Source organism: Aspergillus tubingensis (genome assembly GCF_013340325.1).
Source record: "Aspergillus tubingensis WU-2223L DNA, scaffold_7, whole genome shotgun sequence".
NCBI classification, from domain to species: domain Eukaryota; kingdom Fungi; phylum Ascomycota; class Eurotiomycetes; order Eurotiales; family Aspergillaceae; genus Aspergillus; species Aspergillus tubingensis.
The window spans coordinates 4,146,956-4,174,283 of record NW_023336281.1 but is presented as its reverse complement, the minus strand read 5'-3'; the positions used below and the strand labels follow the sequence as shown (position 1 = coordinate 4,174,283).

At 51.1% G+C, this 27,328-nt stretch overlaps 10 protein-coding genes across 10 annotated transcripts; 4 read left to right on the top strand and 6 right to left on the bottom strand.

The window, feature by feature from the left end:
* Positions 1-309: 309 nt before the first annotated feature.
* On the top strand, positions 310-1,629 carry AtWU_06324 (dipeptidase; the record flags this gene model as incomplete). Its single annotated transcript, XM_035501434.1, has 1 exon — positions 310-1,629. The coding sequence occupies one exon, from the start codon at positions 310-312 to the stop codon at positions 1,627-1,629; it is 1,320 nt and encodes a 439-aa protein (XP_035357327.1).
* Positions 1,630-2,726: 1,097 nt separating this feature from the next.
* Positions 2,727-3,683, top strand: AtWU_06323 (alpha/beta fold hydrolase; the record flags this gene model as incomplete). The annotated part of the gene is made up of 1 exon (XM_035501433.1): positions 2,727-3,683. The coding sequence occupies one exon, from the start codon at positions 2,727-2,729 to the stop codon at positions 3,681-3,683; it is 957 nt and encodes a 318-aa protein (XP_035357326.1).
* Positions 3,684-4,267: 584 nt separating this feature from the next.
* On the top strand, positions 4,268-5,321 carry AtWU_06322 (uncharacterized protein; the record flags this gene model as incomplete). Its single annotated transcript, XM_035501432.1, has 3 exons — positions 4,268-4,655; positions 4,729-4,983; positions 5,044-5,321. 3 exons carry the CDS (start codon positions 4,268-4,270, stop codon positions 5,319-5,321), a joined length of 921 nt encoding a protein of 306 aa, XP_035357325.1.
* A 292-nt stretch (positions 5,322-5,613) lies between these two features.
* AtWU_06321 (putative GPI anchored protein) lies at positions 5,614-6,419 on the bottom strand (the record flags this gene model as incomplete). Its single annotated transcript, XM_035501431.1, has 3 exons — positions 5,614-6,040; positions 6,102-6,235; positions 6,294-6,419. 3 exons carry the CDS (start codon positions 6,417-6,419, stop codon positions 5,614-5,616), a joined length of 687 nt encoding a protein of 228 aa, XP_035357324.1.
* A 3,124-nt stretch (positions 6,420-9,543) lies between these two features.
* On the bottom strand, positions 9,544-10,842 carry AtWU_06320 (uncharacterized protein; the record flags this gene model as incomplete). Its single annotated transcript, XM_035501430.1, has 1 exon — positions 9,544-10,842. One exon carries the CDS (start codon positions 10,840-10,842, stop codon positions 9,544-9,546), a length of 1,299 nt encoding a protein of 432 aa, XP_035357323.1.
* A 4,655-nt stretch (positions 10,843-15,497) lies between these two features.
* On the bottom strand, positions 15,498-17,181 carry AtWU_06319 (glycoside hydrolase family 43 protein; the record flags this gene model as incomplete). Its single annotated transcript, XM_035501429.1, has 3 exons — positions 15,498-16,222; positions 16,276-16,732; positions 16,783-17,181. The coding sequence occupies 3 exons, from the start codon at positions 17,179-17,181 to the stop codon at positions 15,498-15,500; spliced, it is 1,581 nt and encodes a 526-aa protein (XP_035357322.1).
* Positions 17,182-17,451: 270 nt separating this feature from the next.
* On the bottom strand, positions 17,452-19,233 carry AtWU_06318 (cytochrome P450; the record flags this gene model as incomplete). The annotated part of the gene is made up of 6 exons (XM_035501428.1): positions 17,452-17,646; positions 17,706-17,837; positions 17,889-17,990; positions 18,036-18,797; positions 18,855-18,940; positions 18,999-19,233. The coding sequence occupies 6 exons, from the start codon at positions 19,231-19,233 to the stop codon at positions 17,452-17,454; spliced, it is 1,512 nt and encodes a 503-aa protein (XP_035357321.1).
* A 906-nt stretch (positions 19,234-20,139) lies between these two features.
* Positions 20,140-21,379, top strand: AtWU_06317 (uncharacterized protein; the record flags this gene model as incomplete). The annotated part of the gene is made up of 4 exons (XM_035501427.1): positions 20,140-20,325; positions 20,383-20,858; positions 20,925-20,933; positions 20,986-21,379. The coding sequence occupies 4 exons, from the start codon at positions 20,140-20,142 to the stop codon at positions 21,377-21,379; spliced, it is 1,065 nt and encodes a 354-aa protein (XP_035357320.1).
* Positions 21,380-21,521: 142 nt separating this feature from the next.
* On the bottom strand, positions 21,522-24,586 carry AtWU_06316 (hydantoinase/oxoprolinase; the record flags this gene model as incomplete). Its single annotated transcript, XM_035501426.1, has 2 exons — positions 21,522-24,475; positions 24,538-24,586. The coding sequence occupies 2 exons, from the start codon at positions 24,584-24,586 to the stop codon at positions 21,522-21,524; spliced, it is 3,003 nt and encodes a 1,000-aa protein (XP_035357319.1).
* Positions 24,587-24,971: 385 nt separating this feature from the next.
* Positions 24,972-26,926, bottom strand: AtWU_06315 (sodium/phosphate symporter; the record flags this gene model as incomplete). The annotated part of the gene is made up of 3 exons (XM_035501425.1): positions 24,972-25,261; positions 25,311-26,765; positions 26,845-26,926. 3 exons carry the CDS (start codon positions 26,924-26,926, stop codon positions 24,972-24,974), a joined length of 1,827 nt encoding a protein of 608 aa, XP_035357318.1.
* Positions 26,927-27,328: the final 402 nt, after the last annotated feature.

The window sequence follows — 27,328 nt, the reverse complement described above, 5'->3', positions numbered from 1 at the left end:
CGTCGCCAATGGGATTTTTACCGAATGGCTGACGAGGCAGCTGAGCAAGCCTCTGCGAAATATCTTGCCTGCAACCATGTACACTCGTTGCAGGAAGACATGGATTGACATGCAGGGCCAATGTGCAACTGCAGAAATGTCATCGTGCAGATCCCTCAGCCAGCATCAGCTGCACATAGCCCCGCAGAAACCCCTCTTGCAAGCACCGGCTTGGTCAGCAGGCCAGGTCGGCTTAAAAGAAGTGTCAGAGGTTGAGAGGTGTCTGTTCTCTCCGGCCAGGTAGCACATCGTCTGTGTTCACTGGATAACATGGGTTCAATCTCACAATCGACCGGGGAGATTTACCGGCCCACGCCTGCCGACATTACTATCAACAACCACCAGCCAGGTGACCCCGAGAAAGTTCTGTTCAAGAATGTTCGCATCTTAGACTCTACAGGCAGCCTCCCTTACCTAGGAGACGTCCTCATCCAAGGAGAACGCATCGTGGCTGTAGGACAGGTTGATGAGACAGCCTCAACAGGGGCCTTGGTGATCGATGGAGGCGGCAGCCAAACGCTGATGTCGGGCCTGGTTGATGCTCATACTCATCTCAGCTTCAACAATGCAAAGACACTAGACGGGCTGACCACTATGCCACTGGAAGAGCACGTCATTGCTACCGCTCACTCAGCCAAGACCTACCTCGACTGCGGCTACACCATGTGCTTCGGGGCCGCCTCAGCGCGTGCCCGACTCGACATCGCCATCAAGGCCTCTATCAAGTCTGGCCTCATTCCGGGACCGCGGACCCTGGCTAACACGCCAGAGATTACCACTACCGGGGGCGCCATCGTCCCTGACATATCGAAGTATGCAGACGGCCCGCACGAGATGCGGAAGACAGTGCGGTCATTCATCGAGCTGGGAGCGGATAACATCAAGCTTAGCATAACCGGTGACAACATCACGGACAGCATGCCGAGCGACGAGACGTACTTCACCCTGGAGGAGACAGTTGCTGCTGTGGAAGAGGCCCACAACCGAGGAAAACGAGTGTGCGCCCATGCGCGTAGCAAGGAATCTGTCAAGCTGTGTCTCCAGGCAGGTGTGGACGTGATCTACCACGCTAGCTTTAACGATGAAGAGAGCTTGAATATGCTGGAGCAGCGAAAGGACTCGGTCTTTGTGGCACCGGCCATCAATCTACCCCTTGCCACTTGTGCGGGAGATGCTATACCCTTCGGGTTCACGGTCGAGATGGCCGAGAAGAAGGGCGTCAAAGAAGAGGTGGAAGCAGCTTGCAAGTCCATGAGAGAAATGCACAGAAGAGGCATCCGGGTGCTGCCAGGCGGGGATTATGGTTTTGCGTGGGCACCGCATGGCACGTACGCGCGGGACTTGCATCATTTCGTTAAGCATTTTGGTTACACGCCAATGGAGAGTATTCTAGCGGCCACGGCCCTGGGAGGGGAGATCATGGGCCATCCGGAGGAATTAGGCAAAGTGCAGCCGGGGTATTATGCCGACGTGATATTAGTCGATGGGGATCCTCTAGCAGATATTACTGTTCTGCAGGATAGGTCGCGACTGCATGCCATCGTGATCAACGGCCATATCCACAAGAATGTCTCGGGTCCTGCTTATTGATTAGATTGACTTGTCTACATCTGGCGAGGATGTTTTCATTCACTAAAATGTATCTCTTCGGCGTGTGTAGTGTATCTACATGCTAATACTGTATCAGTGTGGTGGACTGGCCCAGATAACCATGAAGCTGAGTTTACACTAAGTCCAAGCACAACTCCTAGGGCAGAAGTTGTGCGCGTTATCCAAGGGGAAGATACCATTAGTCTTTGCACATGCATCCCAATCAACTCACGTTTCGAGTGCCACCAGAAAAATTAGCCGAGCTAATCCGACAGTTGAGGGGTTGTCCAAGTAGGTCAAGTAAACTAGCCCGATTAGCACAAGCCACGGCGAGGTGTGGGGGGAGGGGCAAATGTAAGCACTAGGAGGAATTCGGGAACAATGGAGTGCGGACACTGATACGACCAGTGTAATAATATTTCATAGAGTCGCGTACCTAGTTTGTCCCTTTGTTGGGCCACCGAGGTAGTAGCCATGCACGAGGTTGATTGCCATGGTTGCATAGGCCTTGACATATGCTTGCTTGTACGGGTCAATAAATCCATTCTTCGCCAGTGGCTGGCCAGAAACCCTTTCATTGCCAAATTGCCTTATGCCATGCTTCTATTAGGCCGTCTTAAGGTGACACTGACGGTTTTGTTGGGGTGGAAAGCCATGTTGGAATACAAGAACCAGGGTGAAAGCTTGTTTTCTGGCACATCATGTCAACCAATGTAGAGTTTTGACTGCATCAGTTCGACATTTTGGGTGTTTGACACAGCGAACATAAAATGAATCGAGCCTGGATCGCCGCTGTACAAACTTAGTTCAACATAGACTGTATTCCCACTGGTTGGCTCGCCAGCCTGTCAGACTACTGACTCAAGCGAGTCTCCACAGCTGGGCGCAGCTCTCTCATCCCCTAGCGAGATGGTCTTTCTGACTCCAATGGACTATATAATTTGCGTGTTCATCTTTCAGCTGCTCGTGGAGCCTCTTGATTTTTTCTTTATAAGCGTTGACAGGCGGCCACGCGCTCACGTGCAAGCGATACCCTGTTGTGATAACTACACCATCCTCCTACCCACCTGATTGTCATCATCGTGTTTACCTCCAATATGCCTTCCTACGAATTCCTGTCACTGGCTACCAAGCCATCCGCTAAGCTATGTTACAGCTTTCACCCCGCTGTAGGCACGGATAAGCCGGCTCTAGTCGTCTTTGTAAATGGTTTGGGGCTACCACAGACATCCTGGGAGGACGCAATCGCTCGCCTGCAAGCTCAGCCTCCCGCGGGCGGTCTGCCCGCCATGTTGACCTATGATCGGTACGGTCAGGGCCAAACCACAGACCGGGACCCTGACGACGTGAAATCTGAGGATCCCATGCATGGTCATGATACGTTGGCCGTTGTTCGGGATTTGCGTCAACTTATTACACAAATTGCTTCGGAGAAGCTGGGTGTATCCGACCTCAGTCGTCTCCCCCTCGTTTTGGTTTCGAACTCGATTGGCGGTGCATTGGTGCGTCTTTACGCGCAGGAATATCCTGGAACAGTCGCAGCGCTGCTCTTCCTAGACAGTGTGCTCGCCAATTCTGATTTTATCTCTATTTATCCTGACCCTGATGCACCGGACTTCGACGCGACCAGCTTGCCAGAGGGCGTCTCGGTGGATGCGATCCGTGATGCTCGGGCATACATGCAGCGGGTCTTTCATCCCAGCAATGGCAGCCGTGAGGGCCTCAGTCGGAAGAATTTGGCGGAACTTCTCCCAAACAGCGATGGTCCTAAATTGCAGGGTCCAGATGGTCAGGGCCCGTGGGTCACGGTTATCGGTCACGAATTCGAGGCGTTCAAGGACGAGTTTGAGAAGATGGGCGGCGCGCCTCCGAGGCTCACAGAGGTCTATATGAATCCATACTGGCACCGATTCAACGAAGGACTGGCCAAGCTGACCGACTCGGAGCGTAGCAAAGGCCCGTTCCAGGCTCCAGGGGCTGGTCACTTTGTTCAGCGGGACAATCCGGATCTCGTGGCAAATGAACTTCGCGAGATGCTTGATAACGCTTTTTGAGTTGGTGCTTCTGACTGTGCACTGGCGGGATCGGAACGGACTGAAGGTACTGCATGTCAAGTCTAGCCAGTTGGCATATCTTGATACTAGACTTGCTGTACAAATTCTTCAAAAGTAGCCATATACTTTTTATAATGAGGAATTTCGAAGACATACAAGAAGGAGAAGCGCACGAAAGATTCATTTTAGTAGATGTATCAAATATGGGGTAGGAAAGTGGATGAGGTTGGCCCAAGTAGGGGGCAGAGATAACAAAAAATCAGGCCGTGTCTTGCTACAGTGAATCTCTCGACAGGAACTCTCTGTCAATGAGAACTAAATTTCCCAATCCCCTCCTGGTCTCTGGTGCTCCGCTACCCATCCAAATCAACGGACGTGTCCAGGGCAGGACAGAAAAACCGTCATCAACTTCGAACAATATGGCCCACTAGCCAGAAATAATTCCGTGGCATACCCTCGCCTCCAACTTGTGCTGGGTCGACAGGTCTGAGTCTAACAACGACTGCAACTGTACCTGTGACTGCACAAACCTCCACCCCTCCTCGCACTGACCAGAAGAAGTTTTGTCCAACTTTACCCAGGCCATGTTTAAAGCCATCGTAATATCTTCAGACCGGGAGCGAGCAAAATATGCTGTTACCTACAACCCACCACAGGATGATACAGTCATCGTCAATGAACAAAACGCCCAGAAGATTGAAGAAGAGTTCGACTGGCGCGCCGAGGCTTTCACATTCCCTTATTCGGATCGTAAACCACTCTTACCCTGTACACTCGACATGAGAACCGGATCCGCCTTTTGCCATTCACATGAGGCTGATGACTGCAGAGAATTTCCCGAACTCGATGACTGGGGATACCTCAACGTCCAACTTGTAGTCTGTCTGATTCTCAATGGCGAGATGGATCCTATCATTTGGGCGTGTGCTTATCCTCGTGTCGGACTCAGGTCGTGGCATTGCGATTACAATTGTATTCGTGGAGTACGTCAACAGTTACCCTTCATCCTACATGATCGACTAATGGCCATGTCGTACTTTCAAAGCACTAACTCGTTATCTCGATGAGTCAGGCACATCCCGACATGAATGGAACATGCTTTACGGGAAGGCTTTACACTCCTACATTGGTCTGAATGTCGCCTATTGCCTCCCAGACACCTGGGAACCAAAAGCCAAAACGTCAGGGGGCAAACATTACCGAGATACCAACATTTGCTCCGCAAGTGCACCGCAGATGATGGAAGCTCGGATTTCATTCTCTGCATGCATCGGAAGCTCTTTGGTATCGACAAGCACAGGTTCAATATGGATAATTCTATGCGGGCGGATAAGGCCCAATGGGTGAAGGATTATTCCAGGAACTACGACGGTGCTTTTCACCCCAGATCGCTATGGGGTATCCCCCTTTGACGAGTTCCTAACCCTGGAAACCCCTGCCCTCACTTTCTTGCCTCATGAAATGGATATCAGCGAGGTGCGCTGGATTCTCTCTTACGCGGGGAAGCTTCCCATGGAGTTGGTGCTTGACATCATGGAATTCGCAGGCTACAGACCACGTCGCAGCCTGGAGGTCTTGCTTGATCCTCTTCATCCTACCAACCGCGGAGCTTTGGTTAAATATCTCGACCAATGTTAGCAGATTATTGTACGATGTCATATGATGGCCAGAGAGCTCGGGATGAACAACGTGTACTGGAAAGAGGAAGTTTTGGGGCAGGCCTGTCTGCTCTGGGATAATTATGGGTGCCCGCTCGGCACGATGCTTAGATATTGATAGCTATTTATCTCGTAGTACAGGTTCATGTGTAATTTACCGTCGATTTGACAATCCTGATAACATTCTGATGATGCGCAATAGTTATAACCTCATAACATATTACATAAGCTCTTTGTCTGATATCAACTTGGGGCAGTGTTGTAAGTTAGCTTTAAAGAATGGCAGCAATGAGGGCAGCAGCAGCTCCACCAAAGACGAGGGCGACATCACTCTTGGCCAGGGAGGCTTTGCCAGTGCCTGTAGCAGAAGCATTAACATTTGAGGCAGTAGTAGTCTTTGAAGGGTCAGTAGAGCTAGCCGTGGCAACACCGGTAGATGCGGCAGATGTCTCCGACTTTTTCCCAGTAGTAGTAGCAGCGGAACCAGTGCTACTGGCCGTCTGAGCCCCGGTTGTAGCATGGGCGGCGGAGGCAGCTACGCTCGTGACTGATCCCGCGGTGATGGTCACGGGCATCAAATCCAGATCACCATCCAGGGTGGTGCTGCTGGTTCCCGGGAAGTTGGCGCCGGACCCTGAGGCTGTCTCGGTACAGACAGCATGCGTTGTTCCGTCGACGGAGCAGACACACGTGTAGTAGCTATGCAGCGAATCATGTTAGCAATAGCCAGTTATCCGGTTGTCGACAACAATCAACTGACAAATCATCGTCTGGGGAATCCATGATCATGGTAGTCTTGGGACCCGCGATCAGAGTGAGACCGGGACCCATGCCACAATCACTGGAGTCGGTGCCGGGCGGACAGTTGATACTGTAGGTTGTCGCGGTCGCATCCTAGATCATGGTTAGTGGAGGGCGGCATACGAAGCTGATGAATACAAAGACGACTTGCATTGCCTATGATCGACGCGGCCAATGGCTGTGGATCGGTGTCGAAGATGAACATGGAGGTGACGGTGGCCTTGGCTGAGACCAGGCCGGCAGCAGCCAGACCGAGAAGGAGCGTGCGGTTCATCATGATGGGAACGAGTGACTGATTGCTGTGATGGTGAATGAGCGAGTGTGTGAATAGAAAGATGCGGGATAACGAGCGATGCAACAACGAAATAATCCAAAGAGAAAGAAAGGAAGAAAGAAAGAAAGAAAGGAGAGACTGCAAAAGAGGCGTGATGATGGCAGCCGCCTTCTCCGCAATCCAATCCTGCTCGTGATGCTGACTCTTTGAAGATTACCAGAAGAGGCAACACTGCGACCGGATCTAAACTACTTCGGGGCACGTCCGGGCAAAACAGATGCCGGCTAGTCTCCCTCGGGCAAGGTCAGAAGCCAATTCGGGGTCCAGACCCTGATTTGGGCTCCCGCTAGTCCCTGATGGTGCTTGGCGAGGGTATAACCTGGATACTGCCATATGCCTCCCCAGTCCCCATTTTTTGCAGTAGGAAATGCACATACAGTAGAATACGGATATAAGCAATTAATTGAAATCACCTCTCAAATTGCTTATAGTGGAGGATTCCTTATGCTAAAATGTATGTAAAATCGCCCAAAATTAACCAGTTGGCCAGAAAAAACCGGTTAGCTAAAATCACGTGTTCTAATGTAATTTGCATGTACTAGTCTATATATAATTATAGATATAATGTTTAACTGGTAATTTTATTATATAACTAGCTATTCAAATCCATCTTACTCTGATAAAGGCAAATTTGTCCATGAGATGAGAAAGAAATAAGTAATTATCTTATATTAAGATGTCATGTAATTTTGTATGTAAAATCAATTCAGACCAGTGAATTGGTTACTTGAATGGAGGATTCCCTTTACCGGGTGCTGCTTATAACCGTGTTTTACTGTGGTTAGCCCCTTGTTGTTCTTGCGAGGACATCTATCTAGTTTACCTGCAGACGGTGTTATTTCCAACAAGTGAGGTCAACAATGCCACACCCATCTGTCTCATGTTCAACGGACCTAGTTTCAAGGTGCAGCATGATATTATTTATATCCCAACCGATCGTCGATTGGGTTCTTGAACGACTTTGCTATGTCATGGTCACCACCTTTACTAATACCTATTTACTATTGCGGAAAGAAATATCTCACAATAATGGCTTTACAATCTACTGGAGCAATCCCGTCTGAGTGTCAATTGTACTTTACCTCCTTGGGCCTCCTATTGCTCCTAACATGCGACGTTGCGCAGCTTAAATTGCTCTATATGTACGAATTACACTACTACAGCACTGAGGGCTGTTGATATTTGTCCCCCAAAAGTCGGACTTTCAAGCCCAACCCAGTATGAAAATTTGCCAACATGGGGCAGCAGAGCCTTTTCCATCACTGCCTGCCTTTTGCATACTTACCCTCAGAGGCTTCACTTTCAAACCGGGATAGTGATCATGCGCGTCCAGGTAACCCAAGACTTCAAGTAGCAGGTCTGCGTGTCCCTTTTGGGTTCGTTGTTGTGAAAATCTTGCATAATGATCTTCAGCCACGCATTATATCTCCCTGTTTCTGACCGGCGTGTAAGGCCAAGGACATTTATGCCTGACTCAAACATAGAGAACGTCTTCACTTGTGATCTCTGGCACAATACCCACGCATTGATTTCGTGTCAAATGCTCTCGGTAGGCGAACATGTGGCTGTTCGAGAGTCCGGGGATCGACAATGATAAGAGCAACAAACCAACCAATATCTGCATTGCTGTTATTGCGCAGGATGTGTCCCCTTGTCCAGTAAGGGAGATTAAGGGAAATTCGGTCCGTCAAAACAACGTGGTCGAGGTGTCGGGAAGGGACGCGAGGAATAGCAACCTCGTGCCAAGCAACCAGTGTCGATAATTGTGTAAGGATTCCATACGTCTGCGTATGCTGATATCTTCATATGCTGATAGACGTCTGGTTCGTGGGCCGGTTCAGCAACAAAGAGTTACCAGGGCGTTGGAAGTCTTAGTCAGTTATCATAAAGTTCGGGGGGCGACGGAAGTATGACCCAGGCATTGGGCACGAACCGTTTGACCCCCGTCTTTAAATTCCGCATCTGTAATTCTGAGCCGCTGAGAAGAATCTCCAGCAGGTTAGCAGACGATGGTAATATGAGTATCCTCTACAGCTCGGCCATACCATTCTCCGAACTGCCGAGATCCACATCTATAGCCCGAACCCCCTCCGGGGTTGCGGATGTCAACCACGTCCGTGTTATACATTGACTGTGAGCGCATGCTCGTCACGAGGCCAGTGTGTAAACAGATGGGGTATTCGGAAAGTACTAATAAATTCCTCACAAATAAATGAATCCATTGTAGAAGAGACATGTTGATGAACTCTAGGAAGAGTACTTTCTGTGCTACTCTCTGTGACACCGACACAGAAGGGACCAGTATTTTAACCACCAGAAGCAAGCAAGTGGTGCCTGACGGATTTACCGACGGAACATTCCCAAGGGGTGGGACCGAGAGTGGGATTGCCGCCAAATATTTCGACTTTCGATGTTTAAGGTGGATCAAGCATAGGCCCCATCGCTGATCTCCCAAGCGGGTCTGCCGGTGGTCTGTTGTGCCGGTAGTTCATGACCCAATTACATTACAACACGGTGTGCTTAGCAAGCGTTTGCTGAACCATAGCCCCTGACTCTGATGCAATCAACGTGGAGCACCCCAATCTGCCACGTATACGAAGCGATGATCTTACCTTGAATTCTGTACCGCTTCTCCGCGTGGCACCCCTTCGGAGATAAAGGAAAGAACACGGCCAGACCATTGTTGCTGCTATCTCCGAAGTCGAGCTCGGACAACGGCAGAGACGGCAGTTGGCACTGTACTATTATTCCCACTGGAACAACAGCCCCAGACAGTGATCGAGATCGCGATGCGCCTTCTTCCTTTTTGCCAGTATTGACTCGCCCCTGAAATATTCTAGCATATGATTAATTTAGTTTGCCCTTAAACAATGACATTCAAAGTCGCCTCATTATGGTCGTAATACATTCTACTCCAATATCCTGCCTTGTTAAACTGCTACACTAGACCTGATGAGAGGGGTTTATGTTATAAGACAATGTTATTCGACATATCTATCTACATAGGGTCTATAAATAATTCTTGAGTACAGAGATATGATGACTCGGGGGCACAAGAAAGATGAGATTAGGCCGTCCCAAGCTTCTCTGCGTTCTCAAAGCCAGTGTAGCTGAAGCCGGCGAACGCGGCACCAATGTCGGTGCTACTGCCGTTGAGAGTCTGGTACAGCACGTAGGTCTGGTAGTCAAGTAGGAAAGACGAGCTGTTAGCAAGGGCAAGCGACAGGTTGGCCCTAGCGATGGCGTCGTGGAGTTGAGTGTAATTGGCCTGGTTAACCCACTCCTGGGTGGACGGGACGTTGGAGCCGTTGCTACTGATAGTCACGTTGGCTAGCTGCGCTTGGGCCTGGGCAATAGCCCTGGCGAGGAAGATGCGCGAGTTGCCGTCGCTCGTCATGCCGACGGGCGCGCCGTACTCGGTGGTGTGGGTAACAGGTACAAGCCAGAGGCTGACATTGAGGCCAGCGGCTGAATCATTGGTAAACTTAAAGAACTTTTGAGCGTCGGTGAACTCGCCAGGTCGATTGGAGATGAACAGGTTGTCGCGTGAAAAGCGCATGGCGTCTTCATAGGAGACCCCATCAATGTTGTAGGATGTGTGGTCGGCGCCGCCAACAAAGAGGCCGACGACCTCTTGGGCCCGCTTCATGGCCCAGCCCTTGGGACCGTACCAGAAGAGCGCGACGTCGCCGGGTGAGATAGTGGTGTCAAAGTTATTTTCAGGGATAGCCGGGCCGGAGCCGGCGAAAAGGTCGGCGTCAAAGTTAGTGCCCTCCCAGCGCGTCTTGTCCGCGACGTCAATATTTCCGCGGTAGATCGAGTAAGTCCCGTTGGCGTTGTGAGTGATGGTGTCGACGGTAACGCCCTCGAGATAGTCGGCATCGATGACATCGGTGTAGCCATCTCCGTTAGTGTCCCAGAAGCGCACTTCGAGGCCAGCCACGAGGTTGGTGACAACAGACAGGGCGGCAGCATTGTAACTGTCTGCTTCAGTCTCTGCCTCGTAGCCACCCCACCACTTCGCGGTGGTACTGTTGTAATACAGCCAGGCTACTTGGTTAACGAGATAGCCGTCGCTCACGCACTGGCTGACACTCTGAAAGGCGGACTCGGTGCCAGGGATGGCCCACAGGTTAATGTAGAAATCGCTGTTGGCAATGACAGATTTGACACCCTCAAGAGCGCTCCCCTGCTTGAAGTACTGGTCATACTGGGTGGCGGTGACGTTGGCAGCGTCGCTGCCCATGTCAAGCACAACAGCGCGGAGCAGCGTACCATTGATCTGGCTGCCAGAGTAGGGAGTGCCGCAGGCAGCCAGGCCAGTGGCCGGTAGCATTGCTAGAACTGAGGCATTGGCAAGTTTCATGTTGGCTACAGCTTGCAGAGTAAGGAAGGTGAAGAAGCAGAAAGAAAACGAGCGATGGGTAGGTAAAAGAGTGTGTGCTATTGAAGATTTTTGAAAAGAGTGTACATTTATACGTCACCACAGCAGAGGTACATTTACTCTTAAAACTTATCCTTCTTCCTTATAGCCGATGACGAATCCCCGTATGGTGAAATCCGGTTCGGGTGAAGCGGTGGGGCCGGTATGTGGGGACTGCAGAAAGTGAGTTAATATCCCCCCGTCTCCGCAGATTCCTCTGTTTCAATCTATAGAAGAATTATATTTCACTTTATCTGTCTACCTAGTTCTGCCGGCATAGAAGTCTGGCTATCAATTACTGGGGTATGATTTTCCCGTCCCCCGCTAGGGTTGGGGACAAGACCGAACGCACTGTGAAGATTGTCTGTGATTGGCTAAATCTCTCACAGTGGGCCTCCGAATGGAGGATCATTTCTCTATTAAGTTTAAACTCCGCTCAATTCAATTAATCTAGACATTTATGGCAGTTTCTCCCCTTCCTTTCTTATACATCCGCTACTTTACCCCGAAGACAATCATGGGCAAGGAAAACACTACATATTTCTCCTTGATACCTAGACACCTTTGCCAGCAGCTGTACATGAAGTAAGATAGCATCGGCCATACTGTTTAGGATGAACCTAATAGGAATAGTACTTCATGAGAAACAATCAAGAATATATATCCTATGTGTCTTAAGAGTACATCCAGTAGCCTATAATCATAATTTAAAACATATTCAAATATCCTGATAGTACGGTACGATGTTCATAAGCTATGTTTCAAGTCCTTCCTCTGTCCGAGTCCACCTTATTGTACCAAACAAGCTAGTATATCTAGATAACCAGTTTATAGTAAGGATCCGCCCCGAGCTGTCTATCTGAAGCTAGGCATACATGACTAGAGATAACTTGGGCAATAGGTCCGTCGGACTTTTCACCTGCACTGGTGGTGATACACTGCATATGCGACGCAATTAGGAGTTGCTATCGCCGATGACCGTTCCATTGGTCGCGGCCCCTAACGGCTATGAATGAGAACTGGCGGCAGGCAGGACAGCACTTTTACTCGCGCAAGCCAGGAGTAATAACGAGCTGATTGATCATGACCGAATACCCCATAAAGATCTGTAGAGGTGAGAGTTTGAAATGAAATTAGTATGCGCACCAAGTTTTAGGCGCACAGTAGTATTTCGAAAGGTTACATTCACATTTACATACACAAGATTGAAGCTAGAATTCACGCCGAACACAACAAGAGAACGCTTTAAATTTATTATATCCGCATAAATACCAGTGGATGTTCGGCTCTACCGGAGATAATGATGGATTGCTCAAGGGATTCAGTTCTTCTTTGTAGGTGTCGTGGGTCGATGCGGGGACATAGTGGGCCGACGGTGTCAGTTGTAAGAGGTTTTATGGGGATATGTAACGGCCACATAGTTCAAAAGTGTATCCGATTATACGATCTCTGATTGGCTCGTCGCACATTCCTTTCCCGTATGATAGATGGCAGTTAAACTAACCTCCAGTTCGTCACTCGGAAAAGCGAGAGGTAACGATACAGGCGTTGTACTCTGAATCACACTAATACACCAACCGGATATGGTATACACAAGCATATCCATACCAGAGGAAACATGTCTTACAATATTAGTCCTTCCTTTCTTAGCAGTAGTGTTCATATCAAAGCTGGTCGAGTAAAACAATTAGAGATAAGTTCTTATACATAACTAGTGTGTTCCCTTATGACGGGTGTCAAGTTCTATGTGCTTAGTCATCGACTTATATTTAAGTTTCTTCATGATTCATGGATGCCCATACCAATCATGACGTTTGGGCGGAAGAGCGGAAGTAGCCAGATCTATTGAGATTTGAATTAAAATGAAAGGCCTGGAAATAGGCGGATGTCATCATGTAAACATTTAGTTAGCCACTATGAATAAATGCCAATAATGATATCTGTATCTTGACTATCTCCAATTCTTGTTTCTTCTTTTGCATTAGAGAGCTACTTGGGCGCTAGAAAGAATTACATGAGCAATTTGCATTTGCCGATTCGCATTTTGTACCCGCCCTTGATGCATCATACACCATTACAATTCTGCAATGTGAATGGGCCGTGACCAGGTTAAACCTCGGCTCCATGAGGCAATAAGAACTTCTGAAATTAGCAAAGGCAGCATAGGGTTTTCCGCTGAGCATACCAATTCTTCGGAGATAGCAATGTAGAGCAGCATGTTTGCCAAAATAAAGGACAGGGGACGCGTCATGGATCGAAACGGTGCTTCTATGCCGCAAATTGCACGAGCTGCGTTATGTCAAGGCCCGCCAGCTATATACATATAAAAAGACAATAGAGGGAAAGAATTAGATAAAAAGAAGAACAAACTAACATAGCAACTGATGAATAATCTTGTTATTGAACTGTTCGAAACGGCTTTCGTTGGATTTGATCTGAAGGGGCCCAAGGGTGGAATTTGTGTCTTGCGGCGTCTTGAAACCCTTCCATAATGACTTTTTGCGGCCCCACAATGCAGGCATCCGATGGAACTGATAGGCACAACAGCAGCAGCCTATAACGATGCCTTACAGCCCTGTAATATTGTTAAAATATGGACTCAGAGTGATGAGAGGTCACAAAACTTTTGACATAAAACGAGACGACAATGCGCCAATATTTCATCAAGAGATGATCATCTCAGCAGTGAAGAACAATTCTCTCCATTGATGAGTCATCCTACCACCATCCTTGCCTGGCCTCAGCTGGGGCTATATATCTTCACCTGTGCAGAGACTATAAGTCCATTCAATTCTATGTAAGCTGCCGAACTAATTCCAACCATTTACCGGCTGATATATCGCGCCCATCTATCAGCGAACACACCCTAAATCCTTTCGCCGCTACGTACATATAGCATGGATTGATAGGCTGCGATTCACCTCAATTGTGATAGTAGCTGCTTATTCCCTTATACCATACCATGAACCATGAAACTCATTATGGTCAGGCTGCCCTTCACTGGATGGCGTCTTCAGGATGGCTATATATATTGCGCTTCCGCAGCTCTCTTTTCTTCTCTATCTTCTTCCCTTCATTGTCTACCCATCTCAGTGCAAGGAGCGATCGCCTCTTCAAACAGGTTAAATTATAGCCTTGTATTACCTATATATTAGCAGAAATAAGAACGTTAATGCTATCCCAGACTTATAAATGAAATTAGGCTTTATCGGCAGGGCAAGACTTGCATCTTGGTGATGATGTATCCAGTTCCCTGCAAACTTTTCAAATCCACTGATTTTGCATGCCTTGAAACAAACACGGGTAACTGATAGCCTAGTGTGATTGTGCAAGAGGGTTAGAAGAAACCAGAATGAAAAGAGACCTGCCCTACCATTGGAACTGAAGCCTGAGGCCGGTTGAGCTTCCCTACAGACAGGAGACAGGAATATTTTCGACGAGAATTAGTGATCGACACCGCAGCAGCGGCAACATGGACCAGTGAACCCAATAATCTTATTGGAACATGGTGACCCCTGGAGAATCTGACGCTAGCGCATTATTGCTGTATACATGGAAAGACATCTTCGTGAGCGACATTATTAGCAGGCCGGCGACAGACTCAAAAGAACACCACATTCCATTGTTGCCAGGAGCTATCCCGAGAGCAGCAAGTTAGTGCTATACTCATATCGCTTTATATGCAGTGCCAGAGAATAACTCCGGGGAATATATCGTAGTGACGACGTCGGAATTCGTTTGCTGTAATCGAGGGGTCTTCCCGCTGGAAGTAAGTCCGGGAGATCATCGAGAACATGGATAAGGAAGAAGAAAGCGGCACCCCCGGTGGCCGCTGTGGACCGGCATCCCCGGATAGCAGTCTTCCAGGACCTTCTGATGGAAGAGGCGTTTGAATATAAGGGCCGGACTGCGCTCGCACCAGGAATCTAGATTGGTATAACTGACACCTCCTCGCGCGGACTGACACTTACCCGCGCCACACATATAATCTTGATGGAGACCTACTGGTGCAGCTCAAACCACAAACAAATATTTGGCCAGTGCTATCAGATCGGTCAGAGAGACAAAGTCATGTTCACATATGTCTTCCAAAATATCCACATCAAATGCGAGCAACTTGCTCTCAAGAAGCATTTAGCACAATTAGCACTGGAGAAGACAATAGACTCCTACAACCGAAAATGAACAATTTTTTCCCCCCGTGGGGAGGGGGGCGGGGTCGTCACGCCTTCCTGAATACTACATGCCTGAAATGCAATGGTTACTGCAGAGGATTACTGCAATAAGCGGGCGGTAAAACCGGAAGAGCTATCTGGCGAGCATAATCCTGAGGATGAAGATGATTTCTGCCTCAGACCAATTTCTCTGGCCATGATATGTGCTGATCCAGTCAGGTGTATGAATCACGGGTTTTCCCTCGTTGCGGGGTAGCCAAAGTGTGGTTAGGGTAAGAATATACTTATTGGATACTACCCGTCCAGTAACGAGCAAAACAGAGTATATGAGCTTAGAGAGAGAATATCATAATTTTATTAGGTATTACCTCCCCCCAGCCTACACTTTCATCTAAGGAACTCAATGCTGGTGGAGGTGCCATCCTATTTCCACTGCGCGTAATGAAAGTCTGCTGGATCTAGACAGCGCTGCCGCTCTCCAAATGCATACAATCCCAGCATCATGCCCGTAAAAGCCACTCCCACGGGTGGTGCTGCCATCATACTACTATTGTCGACTTCGCCAATCCACTGTATTGCATCATTCGGCTGGTCGTCGCTAAGTTCCTCAAATCCGAACCGGTAGCTATCTCCGCACTCAATCACCAAGCGAACATCCGACTGGGAATGACGAAGACCGAATTCGACTACCTCGCCTCCTGGAGAACGTGACCGAACAATACGCTGGCCATCTTTCCCCAAGCGAATCCCGATGCTGCTGTATGTGAAATAGGTCCACCACACCACTGCACCAGCTTCGCATACCTGGTTTCTCGGGTGGAAGGACAGTCGTGTCTCCCACGTACAGAACCGATGGGTCTGTTTGCGAAGGAAGAGTGTTGGGCACGCTGGAACGGATAGATTGTATGGACCACCGTAGAGGCGAAGGTAACCTGGTCGCTCGGTAAGAGAGTAGTCACGCACAACTGGTGTGTTCTTGCGATACCAGCCAAGCTGCAGCTCGCTGTTTGAAAAGTCATCACGCCATGCGACTGGAACTGAGAGCTCATAGAGGTGGGGACTGTCGGAATGAAGGGGGATTTTCTGGCCACCATTGACAATTGGCCAGTCGTCCTCCCAGTCTACTGGAGCTAGGAAGGTTTCGCGGCCTGTGATTAGCATTAGCGTACTGTGCGCAACATAGCACTGGAGAAGTACTCACCAAAAACAGATTCCTCCCACTGGCCATCCTTCCAGACCGGACGTACTCCTAATAAAACAGCCCACCACTGCCCCTGCGCATCTTCGACTAGATCCGCATGTCCAGTATTCTGAACGTCATCTTCCACTCCATTTCGCCAGAGAGGATTATTCGGCCCAACCTCCCACGGCCCAAACGGACCGGTAGTACTGCGACTGACCCATTCGCAATGGCCGCTCTCAGTGCCACCCTCCGCAGTGAAAAGATAGTAGTATTTGCCGCGTTTGAAGATGTGCGATCCCTCCGCGACACCCGAGGAAGATTCCCTGATCAGCTTGGGCTCGGAAGTAGAGGACCCTGTTTCCAAGTCTACGCTGACGATGTGGACGGCAAAATCTTTAATATTTGCACCGGGTGTTCGCTCAAGCTTGCGATAAGTGCTTGAGAGGTAGACGGTGCCGTCGTCGTCCCAGAAGAGCTACACCACATGTTAGCTGTGATTGATGGGAGGCGGATGGGGCGTCTAACATCCTGATCAAAGCCAACCTGGTCGAAATACACCGGCTCCGACCACGACTTCGAGTCCCAGATATCTGTGGTCTTCACGTAGAATCCCCGCGGCCAGACCCGGTCATCTTCCTGAGGCCGATAACGCTGGAAGGAGGCAGCGAGGATGTAGAACACGCCGTCGTGATACCGCAATGTTGTAGCCCATACACCACCACCTGGCTCGGGGGTCTGGATCTGAAGTTGGCTGGGATGGGTGAGGGCATGTCCAATCAGGGTCCACTGGATTAGATCGGTGCTGTGGTAGATGGGGGCACCGGGGAAGTATTCGAATGAGGATGTAACGAGGAAGTAGTCCTTCCCAACCCTGATAATAGAGGGATCGGGATTGAATCCCGGTAGGATGGGGCTGATGTACATAGTCAATATTGGGGTGGGAGAGAGATCGTGGGGTAGTGCTGCCATGCGGGCTATTTTATGTTTGCTGAATGAGTTGTAGATGATTGGTGGAGAAATACGGGAAGTGGCATGCAAATGAGGAGGCTACTGCCGAGGGGATTTTAGTGTCGAGTGAGGTTCTGTATTATCATGTGCGGTCTACTAAGAGATCCCTACGAACATGCTCGGTGTTCTCGTTTTCTCTTTCCGTCATAAGCATTAGCAATAAGACTTCTTGGGGGTTATTCGTCGCTACGCCGTAGTCTGCCGCCGACGCAGCCAACAAGGCCAGCCATAGGGAACAGCCGTGAAATGGGTCTCAAAACGCCATGACTTCTTGGGATCGACCTGCTCAATGTCAAAGTCGCGGATGATAGTGGCAGAGACCTTGGAGATCTCAAAGTGGGCCAGGTTCCGACCGGGACATTGGTTGTATCCAGCTCCCCACTATGTCTGTAGTCAGTACACTGCAATGCGCCCTGTCTGTTTAAAGGCAAGGAACTTACGTGGATGAGGAATGGGTCCATCTGTCTGGCCCTTTCAGGGTCAAGCCATCTTTCCGGGTTAAATTCGTCACAGTCAGGTCCGAACAGCTCTGGGTTCCGATGGAACGCCCAGGGGTTGATGCTGAGTAGTGTCTGTTGCAACAATGTTAGTATGTTTGCCATCTATGGAGGTTTATGACTTACTCCTTCTGTGAAATGGCGTTCGCCAATGGTTAGACCACCCGCCGGGACGACACGAGGCAGCCCAGTGCCGGTAGCCGGGTGATAGCGATAGGTTTCCTTGATCTGCACTCATCAGTATGGCGATCGCGATCGAAGAAGGTCACATACGCAGGCCTGGAGGTAGGGCAGCTTTGCTGCCTCAGCATAAGATACCACATGCGACAGATCACCCCGAGCGTGGGCTTCATCCACCTCCTGACGCAGCTTCTGCAGGTAGTGCGGATGGCGGAGCATGTAATAGAAGAATGCCTGTAGCGTGGCACTCGTAGTATCAGCGCCGGCGCCAATATTGGCGACAGCAGCTCCAAAAACCTCCGCCTCGTCCATGCGATCGGGATACGTGCGGCGCACATGCAACCAGCGCTCCATCATATCCAGTCTGACGGCGGGGTTCTTCTTTCTACTATCGATGGCAGCCAGGCAGGTGTCGAAGATATGCGAAGAGGGTTGCAGACCAATTCGACTGAGCAATGGGTTCCCCAAGGTGAGATTATGTAGCCACACGTAGTGCCCCATGATGGCGATGTACAACGCCAGGGCGCGAGTATTGGCGATGGCATTGCGGATATCGGTGCCCGTCTCGAGGAACCGGAAAGGGCTGGAGAAGGTCACTTCACCGACCACATCAAAGGCAAAGTAGTTGAACCAGCGATCGAACTCCACTGGTTGCCCAGATGCAATCAATTGATCGAATTGATTCTCGAGAAGTCCCAGAAGAGCATCCACGTAAGGCTCGGACTTAATAATGTTTGACAGGGCATACCCCGGCGCTACATTGCGGGACTTGCGAATGTGGCGCTGGGGATCCAGTTCTGACATTTGATTCACATAATGATAGTCTGGCAGGCTAAAGATCGAGTACCACGATCCCTAGAGTTACTTAGCGTGGTGAATCGCATACGGGGATAAGTTACTCCGTGAATATACCTTGGCGATGTTGGCATGAAGCAATAGGCGCACCGCATCAGGATGGGCGACGCTGACCTCATTGTCGGCGATGCGAACAAAACTGCCTGTTCCACCTATTAGTAAATAAATTGTGTAATGGCGAACCGGTGGAGATGCACGGACCATATCGGCGATGAAGTTTCACGATCTCCTGTTCCGTGTGGCCCTTGATCAACTGGTACACCTGCCAGAGGCTCGAAATTGAGGCCAGCCAAGGACCAGGAATATCCCGGATAGAAGTTGCATAGCGCCTTTTCAGGGCAATTACCGCAAGAAGGATAAGCAGCAGGAAAGGCACCGAGACTGGCAGGGATGCCAGATTCCCAGGGATCCAGACGGGTGCAAACAGGACGGTCATGTTAGGTCCTGGTGGGTGACCAAGCATCTCCCCCGAATGCGAGACACAAATTGAGTCAATCCTTGGCTTGCTATTTGTATTTTCCGCGTAAACCCTTCTCGGGGGTGACTTGCAATGGAGGAAGGATGCAACGCACCGGTGCTGCTTAGTGTTGCTGCTAACGCTGCGCTAACGGCATTCCGCGGCCGCTATCTGATTTTTTTTCTGCAATGCGCAGGATTGAGGCGTTCAGTTGTAAGCGAGCAGCTTCACTATGATGGTTTCTCTTCATCAGCAGAACAGGCATGAACACTTCATTCATTCAGTACGATGAAAAGCAGCACTCATTAGCTTTTTGCAAACCATCCGCACGTTTGGGATACACATGGCAGTGACATGAAGCAAGGCCCACCCTCGGAGATGGCAAACGTCCAGTGGAGAATCGGGACGCCGTGGCCAATTGTTCCCCTTGAATCAGGGCATGAAACCCGGCACTGACGGGGCGGGTGGAATCGAAGCGAGCTTCTCTTCGTATCCAGCAAATCATGTATGCTCAATATCAATAGCGTTCCCACCAAGGATCCATGACGTGAAAGGATCGAGTGGACCCAGGTGTCACCAGCAAGGAACAAGCAACCCAACCCCCCGATCCAGGCCTTTCATAATACCCTTTGGGGTCTTGCCGGGAGACAGATTGGGTTCATCCGTCCCCAGGATTCCACTACTCGTTAATGAGGATTGTCGGCTTTTCCTCATCCTTCTGCGACGGCTCTGCAATCCTGCATTAGTCTTTTGACACCCCTGTTCCTGCAGGAAGATTCGGCAGACAAAAACCCTTCCATGTCCTAACCCACCAGATGTCTAAAGGACCGCCGTGTCTGCTTCTCTCGACGTCTCTCGCCTTAATGTAGTGGCCCTGCGTCTGCCATGGCGTCGACCAGCACACCTGACCTGACGCCCGAGTTCCTGGCCCAGGACCGACGCCCCGAGGCGAGGATCGGAATTGGAGTCGTGACGGCACTGTCTGGAGTGGTTGTCCTGATTCGAGTCTATGCGCGATGGTTCATGATTCGCAGTTTTGGCTGGGATGATGGACTCATCTGCATTGCGATGGTAGGATACTATATTGCCGCTTTGCGCACAGAAACTGACATTTCATTGTTGTAACAGTTGTTAAACATCGTCGTCATGGCCCTCACAACCCAAGTCCTCCGTTACGGCGCCGGCCTGCACGTCTGGGCTCTCGATACCGCCGAAACCCCACTGCTGTACAAATGGCTCGTCTCTGCGCAGCTCGTATACATGATCGCATTGTGGGTGTGTCGACTATCCGGACTGGCCTTTTACCGTCGATTGAACCCGATGCCTCAGTTTCAACTGTACCTCCGGATCTCGCTTGCCTTCGTCACAGCCGTCATGCTCGCCCAGGTGCTCATCATCGCCCTGCAATGTATCCCGCTCGCTGCACTCTGGGGCGGCGCTACCGGGAAGTGTCTGGGCTCGAAGACGGTTTTTATATCCACAGCTGCGATGACGATCATCTGCGACTCGCTTATCCTGCTACTGCCGGTCAAGATTGTGCTTTCGATCAAGGCGAATGCGACGCGCAAGGTTGCGTTGAGTGTGGTGTTGTGTTTTGGTGTTTTGTACGTTCACATCCTCTATTCACTTTCCTCGGTGGATACTTACTAACCCTTGAACTCTCAATTCAGTGCCGTGATGTGAGTGCCACAGTTCCAGATACAACTGATAACCCCCAACTAACAGACTCAGGACCTCCGTCGCCCGCATCATCTCCATGATCCCCGCTATACAGAAAACCGACGCAACGTGGTACTTCTCCGTCGTGATGGTCTGGTCGGACACCGAAGTCAGCACGGCCATCATCGCCCTGTCGTTGCCGGCATTGAAGGGCCTAGTCGGTGCTGTGGCGGGCAGTACCCGGAAAGGAACGGATCAGACACCAGGGAGTAATGGCGGACCGGATCTGCATTTGCAGAATGTGCCTGCTAGTGGCGACCACCATCTGTATGAGGGGCCGGATAGTTATCCCAATGAGGCGCGGGCGAGTATTGGGGATAATGCGAGTCAGGAGGCGTTGTGGGTGGATACGAATGCCGGGATTCATGTGAAGAATAGTGTTAGGGTTAGTGTGAGTGATCGATAGGTATGATTTACTGCCTGTGGGGAGGAGGGATGTTCTGCTTTTCATATGTGCTTTTTGATGAAACTTGAAGTCGTTTATATATGAATTATCATAGATTATATCTACTATGTTCTCTTCTAAACCACCCTGCAATATAGCTGGTCTATCCAAACACATCAATCACACTCCGCGGCTCGCAATACTTTCCAATCGGAACATATTCCACCTCTTCGAATCCCATCGACTTGGGCCCGCCTAACTCCATTCCCCTGGAAGTATCGGTCCATCTTGGCGAAGCCGCAATAGCCAACACCACCACTTTAAGCCCATACTTGAACTCCGGAGTGCCCAGTCCAGCTCCAGACTCCGCATCCAACACAACAATCAGATCCGGCACGGCAGCCAGAATCTTCGTCTCGCCATCTCCCAGCACTGCCTCGACGTAGGCATTCTCATTCTTGAACGGAATGTTCAGCGTCGCTTTGCGTCCATCACTCAACCGCCCATCCACCTCCAACACTCCGTAAGAATGACCCGTCTTCAACACCCTCGACACACTAACCACCTTGCCCTCGCCCAGAATGGCACCACTCTCCGGCCCACCTGCCGCTTCCACAATCCGCATCGCCTTATCCGCAATATTCTTCTCCAGAGTCACAGCCCGTCCAATCCACCACGCCAAAGAAACCGTGTTGCGAATCGCCTGCTGTCGCACCCGTTCCGCTCGATGAGGTGGACCCGCACTTCCAGCGCGGCACCCCATTTCAACAACCGCCGCACGCATCGCCTTATCCACCAATCGATCCGTGCGCGATCTCGTCATCGTCATGCACGTACCATCGCCACTAGCGATCGCTGCCGGGACGAGTGCCTCTCCCCTCGGTGAACCATACACATTTGGTGTAACCTGCCACATAGTGGGATACGCACGACCCATGTAATCTGCATCTAGACAGGGAACGCCGTAATGTGCGGCGACACCAAGATTCACCATGCCGTTACCACCACCAATCTCAAGGGCTAGGAAGGCAGAGACTGGGTCACTACCGGTCACCCGCATTAGTTCTTCGTGGGCTTGTAGGCATTCGCTGTTCTCGAGTCGCTCCATGCTTACTTCGGGGCTGCCCATGCATCCCGTCCAGCCGACGAGGCTGTCGTCGGGTAGGGAGTCTGGGGATATGATGCGGACGGTACCGGGGTGGTCTTGTAGGTAGGCTTTGGCTTTTAGGTATTCCTGGTAGGGGTCGCCGCCACCACCGCAGCCGAGAATTTTGCAGCCGCGGGTGATGAAGTCGAGGTCGGTGGGGGAGATGATCCATTCGTTGTTTTGGATGTGAGGGCGGTAGGAGTGGAGATCAGGTTGTGTTTCTGTTAGCTGGGAAGCATGAAGTGGAGGAGTGATAGTGTCTGTGTCGTGGACTTCCTCGTCTGGAATAGGGACTGCTTTGTCTGCGGATGATGTCGCTACGATATCCAGTTCTCCCACGGCCCGCACCACAATGCGTGCCTTGGCCTCGACATACTGGATGGGTAGCATGGTCACCTCCGCAATCTGCACTGTATCTGGCCGAGCACCATTGCCGAGGGCCTTGTCAATCGCCATTTGGGAGACAGCCTCTTGTGCCTCTTTGACAGTGCAGTTCGAGGTATCAACGACCGTATCCATTACACCCGAGACGCGCGAGATAGCAGCACCCACAGCGTTGGCAACTTCGCCGCCCTTGACGGTCTGCACTCGACGCACACTTAGCAGGGGCTCATCGGTGCGAATGATAGGTGCACCGCCGCCGACGATAAGAACGTCCACGTCGTCTTTGTGGATCTTGGTACGGTCAACGAGCTCCTCGATCTTCTTTCGCATGAGGGATTGTGCCTGATTCACCATAGGGATAGTTATCTCCGTTAATGTGGAAACATCACCCATCCCTCCCAGCGGGTTCATCTCCGTGATGCCATTGACAGCAGATGCCACAGCGATATCGGTCGCAGTGAGATACTCTCCGCCAAACAGTCGGGCCTTCTCCAACAGTTCGTGGGCCACACTATCCGGACCCACAGAGCAATCATCCTGTCCGATGCTGCGGATAATACTCCCTCCACCAAGCCCAATGCTTTCCACGGCTGGAAGAGCAAAGTTGGTGCGCACACCCCCGACCAGACTCGTCACTGAGCTCATCTGTGGCAGGCCATTAGGTAAGAGTAGTCCACTGTCGGAGGTGGTTCCGCCAATGTCAATGACCACTAAGGGTTCTGTGCGCGTTGCCTGTTCTTTCTGCAGCTGCGCAGCTTCTGTAGCCGTACGCCATAAAAACTCCCCACCACGTATAGAATTGGTCGGGCCTGAATTGAACGTCCGGATGGGGAGATGAACTGCCTCAGCCGCAGTGAGAACGCTGCCGTCATTCTGGGTCAGATACAGAGTATACGGAACATCCTGGAAGATATCCTCCATGGCCTTTTGAAAGCCATAGATCGTTCGTTCGGCCAGTGGACGCAGAGTGGCGTTAAGGATGGCCGCGTTCTCTCTGGCCAGAAATCCCAAACCAGACACCTCATGCGAGAGAGTAATCCGCGCTTTGTATGAAGGACCAGCATGCGTTTCCATTGATTGCAAAAGAACCTCTTTTGCCCTCATCTCCTGGCGATGATCTAATGGCGCATACATTCCGGCAATTACCACGTTCGAGATCCCATCATTGATCAACTGCGCGCCTATGGTCTCAATCTCCGCCTCATCCAGCGGGCTGATCTCCTCCCCAGAGATCTGGTATCCTCCATGGCAGAAGTGCGGCCCCGATGCTTCGATACGCGCACGCAGATCGAGTGGAAAGTCGACAAAAGGAGGGATGTTGCGACCGAATCCCTCATCGGGTCCGCCGCATAGTCGAATCACAGCGACGCGGCGTAGAGATGGTGAGCGCTGGACCACGGCGTTGACAAAGTGGGTAGTCCCGATGATGACACAACCGATGGACGAAAGGGGCACTTTTGCTGCTGCAATGACGGCCTGAACGGCAGTGGTGATGCCGGTGGTAACATCTGGAGTAGTGGGTGCTTTGTGTGAGGCGACGATGGCGACGGGATCGAGACGGATGAGGACGGCGTCTGTGTTTGTTCCTAGACGTTAATTGTCAGTGGAGCAGTTAAAGTAACAGTGGGTGGTAGAGGTGGAGACGAACCGCCTACATCCACTCCCAAACGGTAGCGAGGTTCGATGATACTGCCCATGATGATAAAAACATGGTCAGAATTCCAGTTGAGGGTGTGGAGTCCTATATAGAAGTCGCAATGCAGGGTCCATTGGAGAACCCCTCACGGGATGTCGTTACGATAAGCCGTCCCCCCTCATCAGAAGCCAATCGTTGTGGTGCGATATCGGCCAGACTGCTCGAGACGGGCCTCGTCCCGAAGCCACGACGTATCTTGATCAATTGGCCAATCACCTTCGCCTCTACACTTATACAATTGCTGAACGTGCAAAATTGATTGCAGTAGAAGTATCACATTATCGGGGTATTGTAGTAAAAACAGAAACAAACTCCGTGCCACAGCAGGCCTTGATCCATCGATCAGAAAAACATCAGAAGATTAAATACATCAGAAAAATAGAAATCTACGATGAAAAATGCGGCGCGTTGATGAACAATCCCATCAGAATTCCACCCAACGTGCCCGCGATGGGAATTGTCATGATCCATGCCAGCAGCAGCAGCCCGACTCGCTGGAAGTTGACGGCCTTCAGCGTGCCATTGCACAGTCCCACGCCGACGGTTGCGCCCGTGATGCACATGGAGGTCGACACCGGCAGCGAGTATTGCGAGAAGACGAGCACCGTGATGGCGGCTCCCATTTCCATCGAACAACCGCGACTCGGCGAGTGGTAGGTGATCTTGTTGCCCATGACTATATCTCATTAGTACACATCACAATCCACACGATGGTATCGACTTACCCTTCATGATGTTGTAGCCATAGGTGATCAGGCCGATTGAGATACATCCCGACAGCACCGCCAGCTGCCATATGGGCACCGGTGCCTTGGCTGCCGCTGCGTTGCCCGTCGACCAGGCCGAGTAGATGACCGCCCAAGGACCGACCGAGTTACCAATGTCGTTGGCACCATGAGCAAAGGATGCAGTGCAGGCAGTCAACACTTGAATAAAAGAGTAGGTGTGCTCGACTTCGTTGGGGTACTTGGTGGCGTGGCTGTACACGCGCTGCATGCGCTTGCCTTCGGGGGTGCCCGCAATACCAGACTGAGCAGCGTGAATATCATAGTGCAAACCGTAGAGAAGTCCGCAGACAATCATTGCGGGAATGCGCTTTGCCAGAATCACCATATTATGGACTTCATACAACTGACCGGCTCCCATAGGGTTGTCGCGGAGAGTACGCATCGCCCAGCCCAGGGGTCCACGCTTCTTGAGCAGTCGCTCCCGCAGCCGACGGTCGGATTGTTCCATGAGTTCCTTGTAGGTCAGTTGCTGAGATTCGCCCGCCACCATGCGCTTCTCGCCTTCTTCACTGCGGGACTGGATTGACTCGACTCCAGCCTGGGTGGACCGCTTGACATCATCGCCGCGGAGAGTATCCGGGGAGCCTAGCGTGAGGTCCTCGGAGCTTCCCTGCACGACGGCGTAGTCCGGAACCTTGGCCTGTTCGCCATGAGTGACAACGGGGCGGGTCAGCAGCATGGGGCCCATGATGAACATCCACCATTTTACACTGTGATCCTTTCTGATGACGCGGGCGTACACAAAAGGGACGAAGAAGAGGGCAGAGAGAAGCATGACGCCACCACCGGTGCCCATGGTGACCGCCGCAATGTACCAACTAGGCTTCTTGGACAGACCCAGACTGGGAGAACCCTTGTAGACGATGGACAGGGTGCAGATCGTGGCGGCGATGAGGAAGAAGAAAGGGGAACTGTAGACAGCCCAGGGGATGGGGTTCTTGCGGATGAGCACGACCAACTTGATGAGCATGAAGATGATAGCCGCGAAACCTCCCGAGATGACCGGGGCCATTCCCAGCCCGGCGAAGATGGCACCTAAGCCCTTGCCATCATTCCAACCCCACTGCACGTGAGAGGCACCCACGGTAGCCACACCCACGCCGGCGACGGCAGAGATCAGGGAGTAAGTCGAGGAGACATGGGCGGAGTGGCGCGTACACCACATCACCCAAGTGGATGCGGCAGCCAAGGCACAGGTGAAGGCTAGCATCTGCACGCCCGCGTTGCCCTGGAAGGCGGAGTTGGGGATGATGCCGTTCTTGATGGTATCAGCGGTGCGAGCTCCGACACAGATGGCGCCCAGCATCTCGAAGACGGTACCGAAGACCATGGCCTGGCGATAAGAGACGGAGCGGGAGGAGACACTGGTTGCCCAGGAGTTGGCCACATCGTCTGGATTCAAACACAGAGGTCATGTCAGTAAAGGTCCATCCCATTTGGATAAGCACATGACTTTGGTGTCACCACTCACTTGCACCGTTGTTGTAGGCATCCAACATGGCAAACAAGGTGCCGATGGCGAAGACATAGTCGTACTCGTGGAGGACCGCCATGATGACTTGTCTTAAGGAGAAAGGAGGAGGATGAAGAGGAGAGAGATGGAGGGAAGGATGCAGAGAAGGAATCTGACGGACAGCCTCATGAACCTTTCCCTGCGGTGCAGCTCACTTTATGTGACCAGCGGAGGCCATGAGACCGGGCAGGACATTCACTCTACTGAGGGCCACGTGCCCCGGGAGAGTTTACGGGTGGAGGATGGAGGATGGAGGCAATGTAGTCCTCCTCCATGTCAGGGAGCTGAGGTCGGACACGTTCCTGCTTGGAGGCCGATGATTCGAAGAACCAGGGCGGAAAGCTGACCTCGACGGGACTGTCCAGGGTGTCGGGGAATACACGGATTACAGAGGGTATGACAGGGCCAGACTCGGAAATTCGCGCAGAGCTCGTAGCTTTCA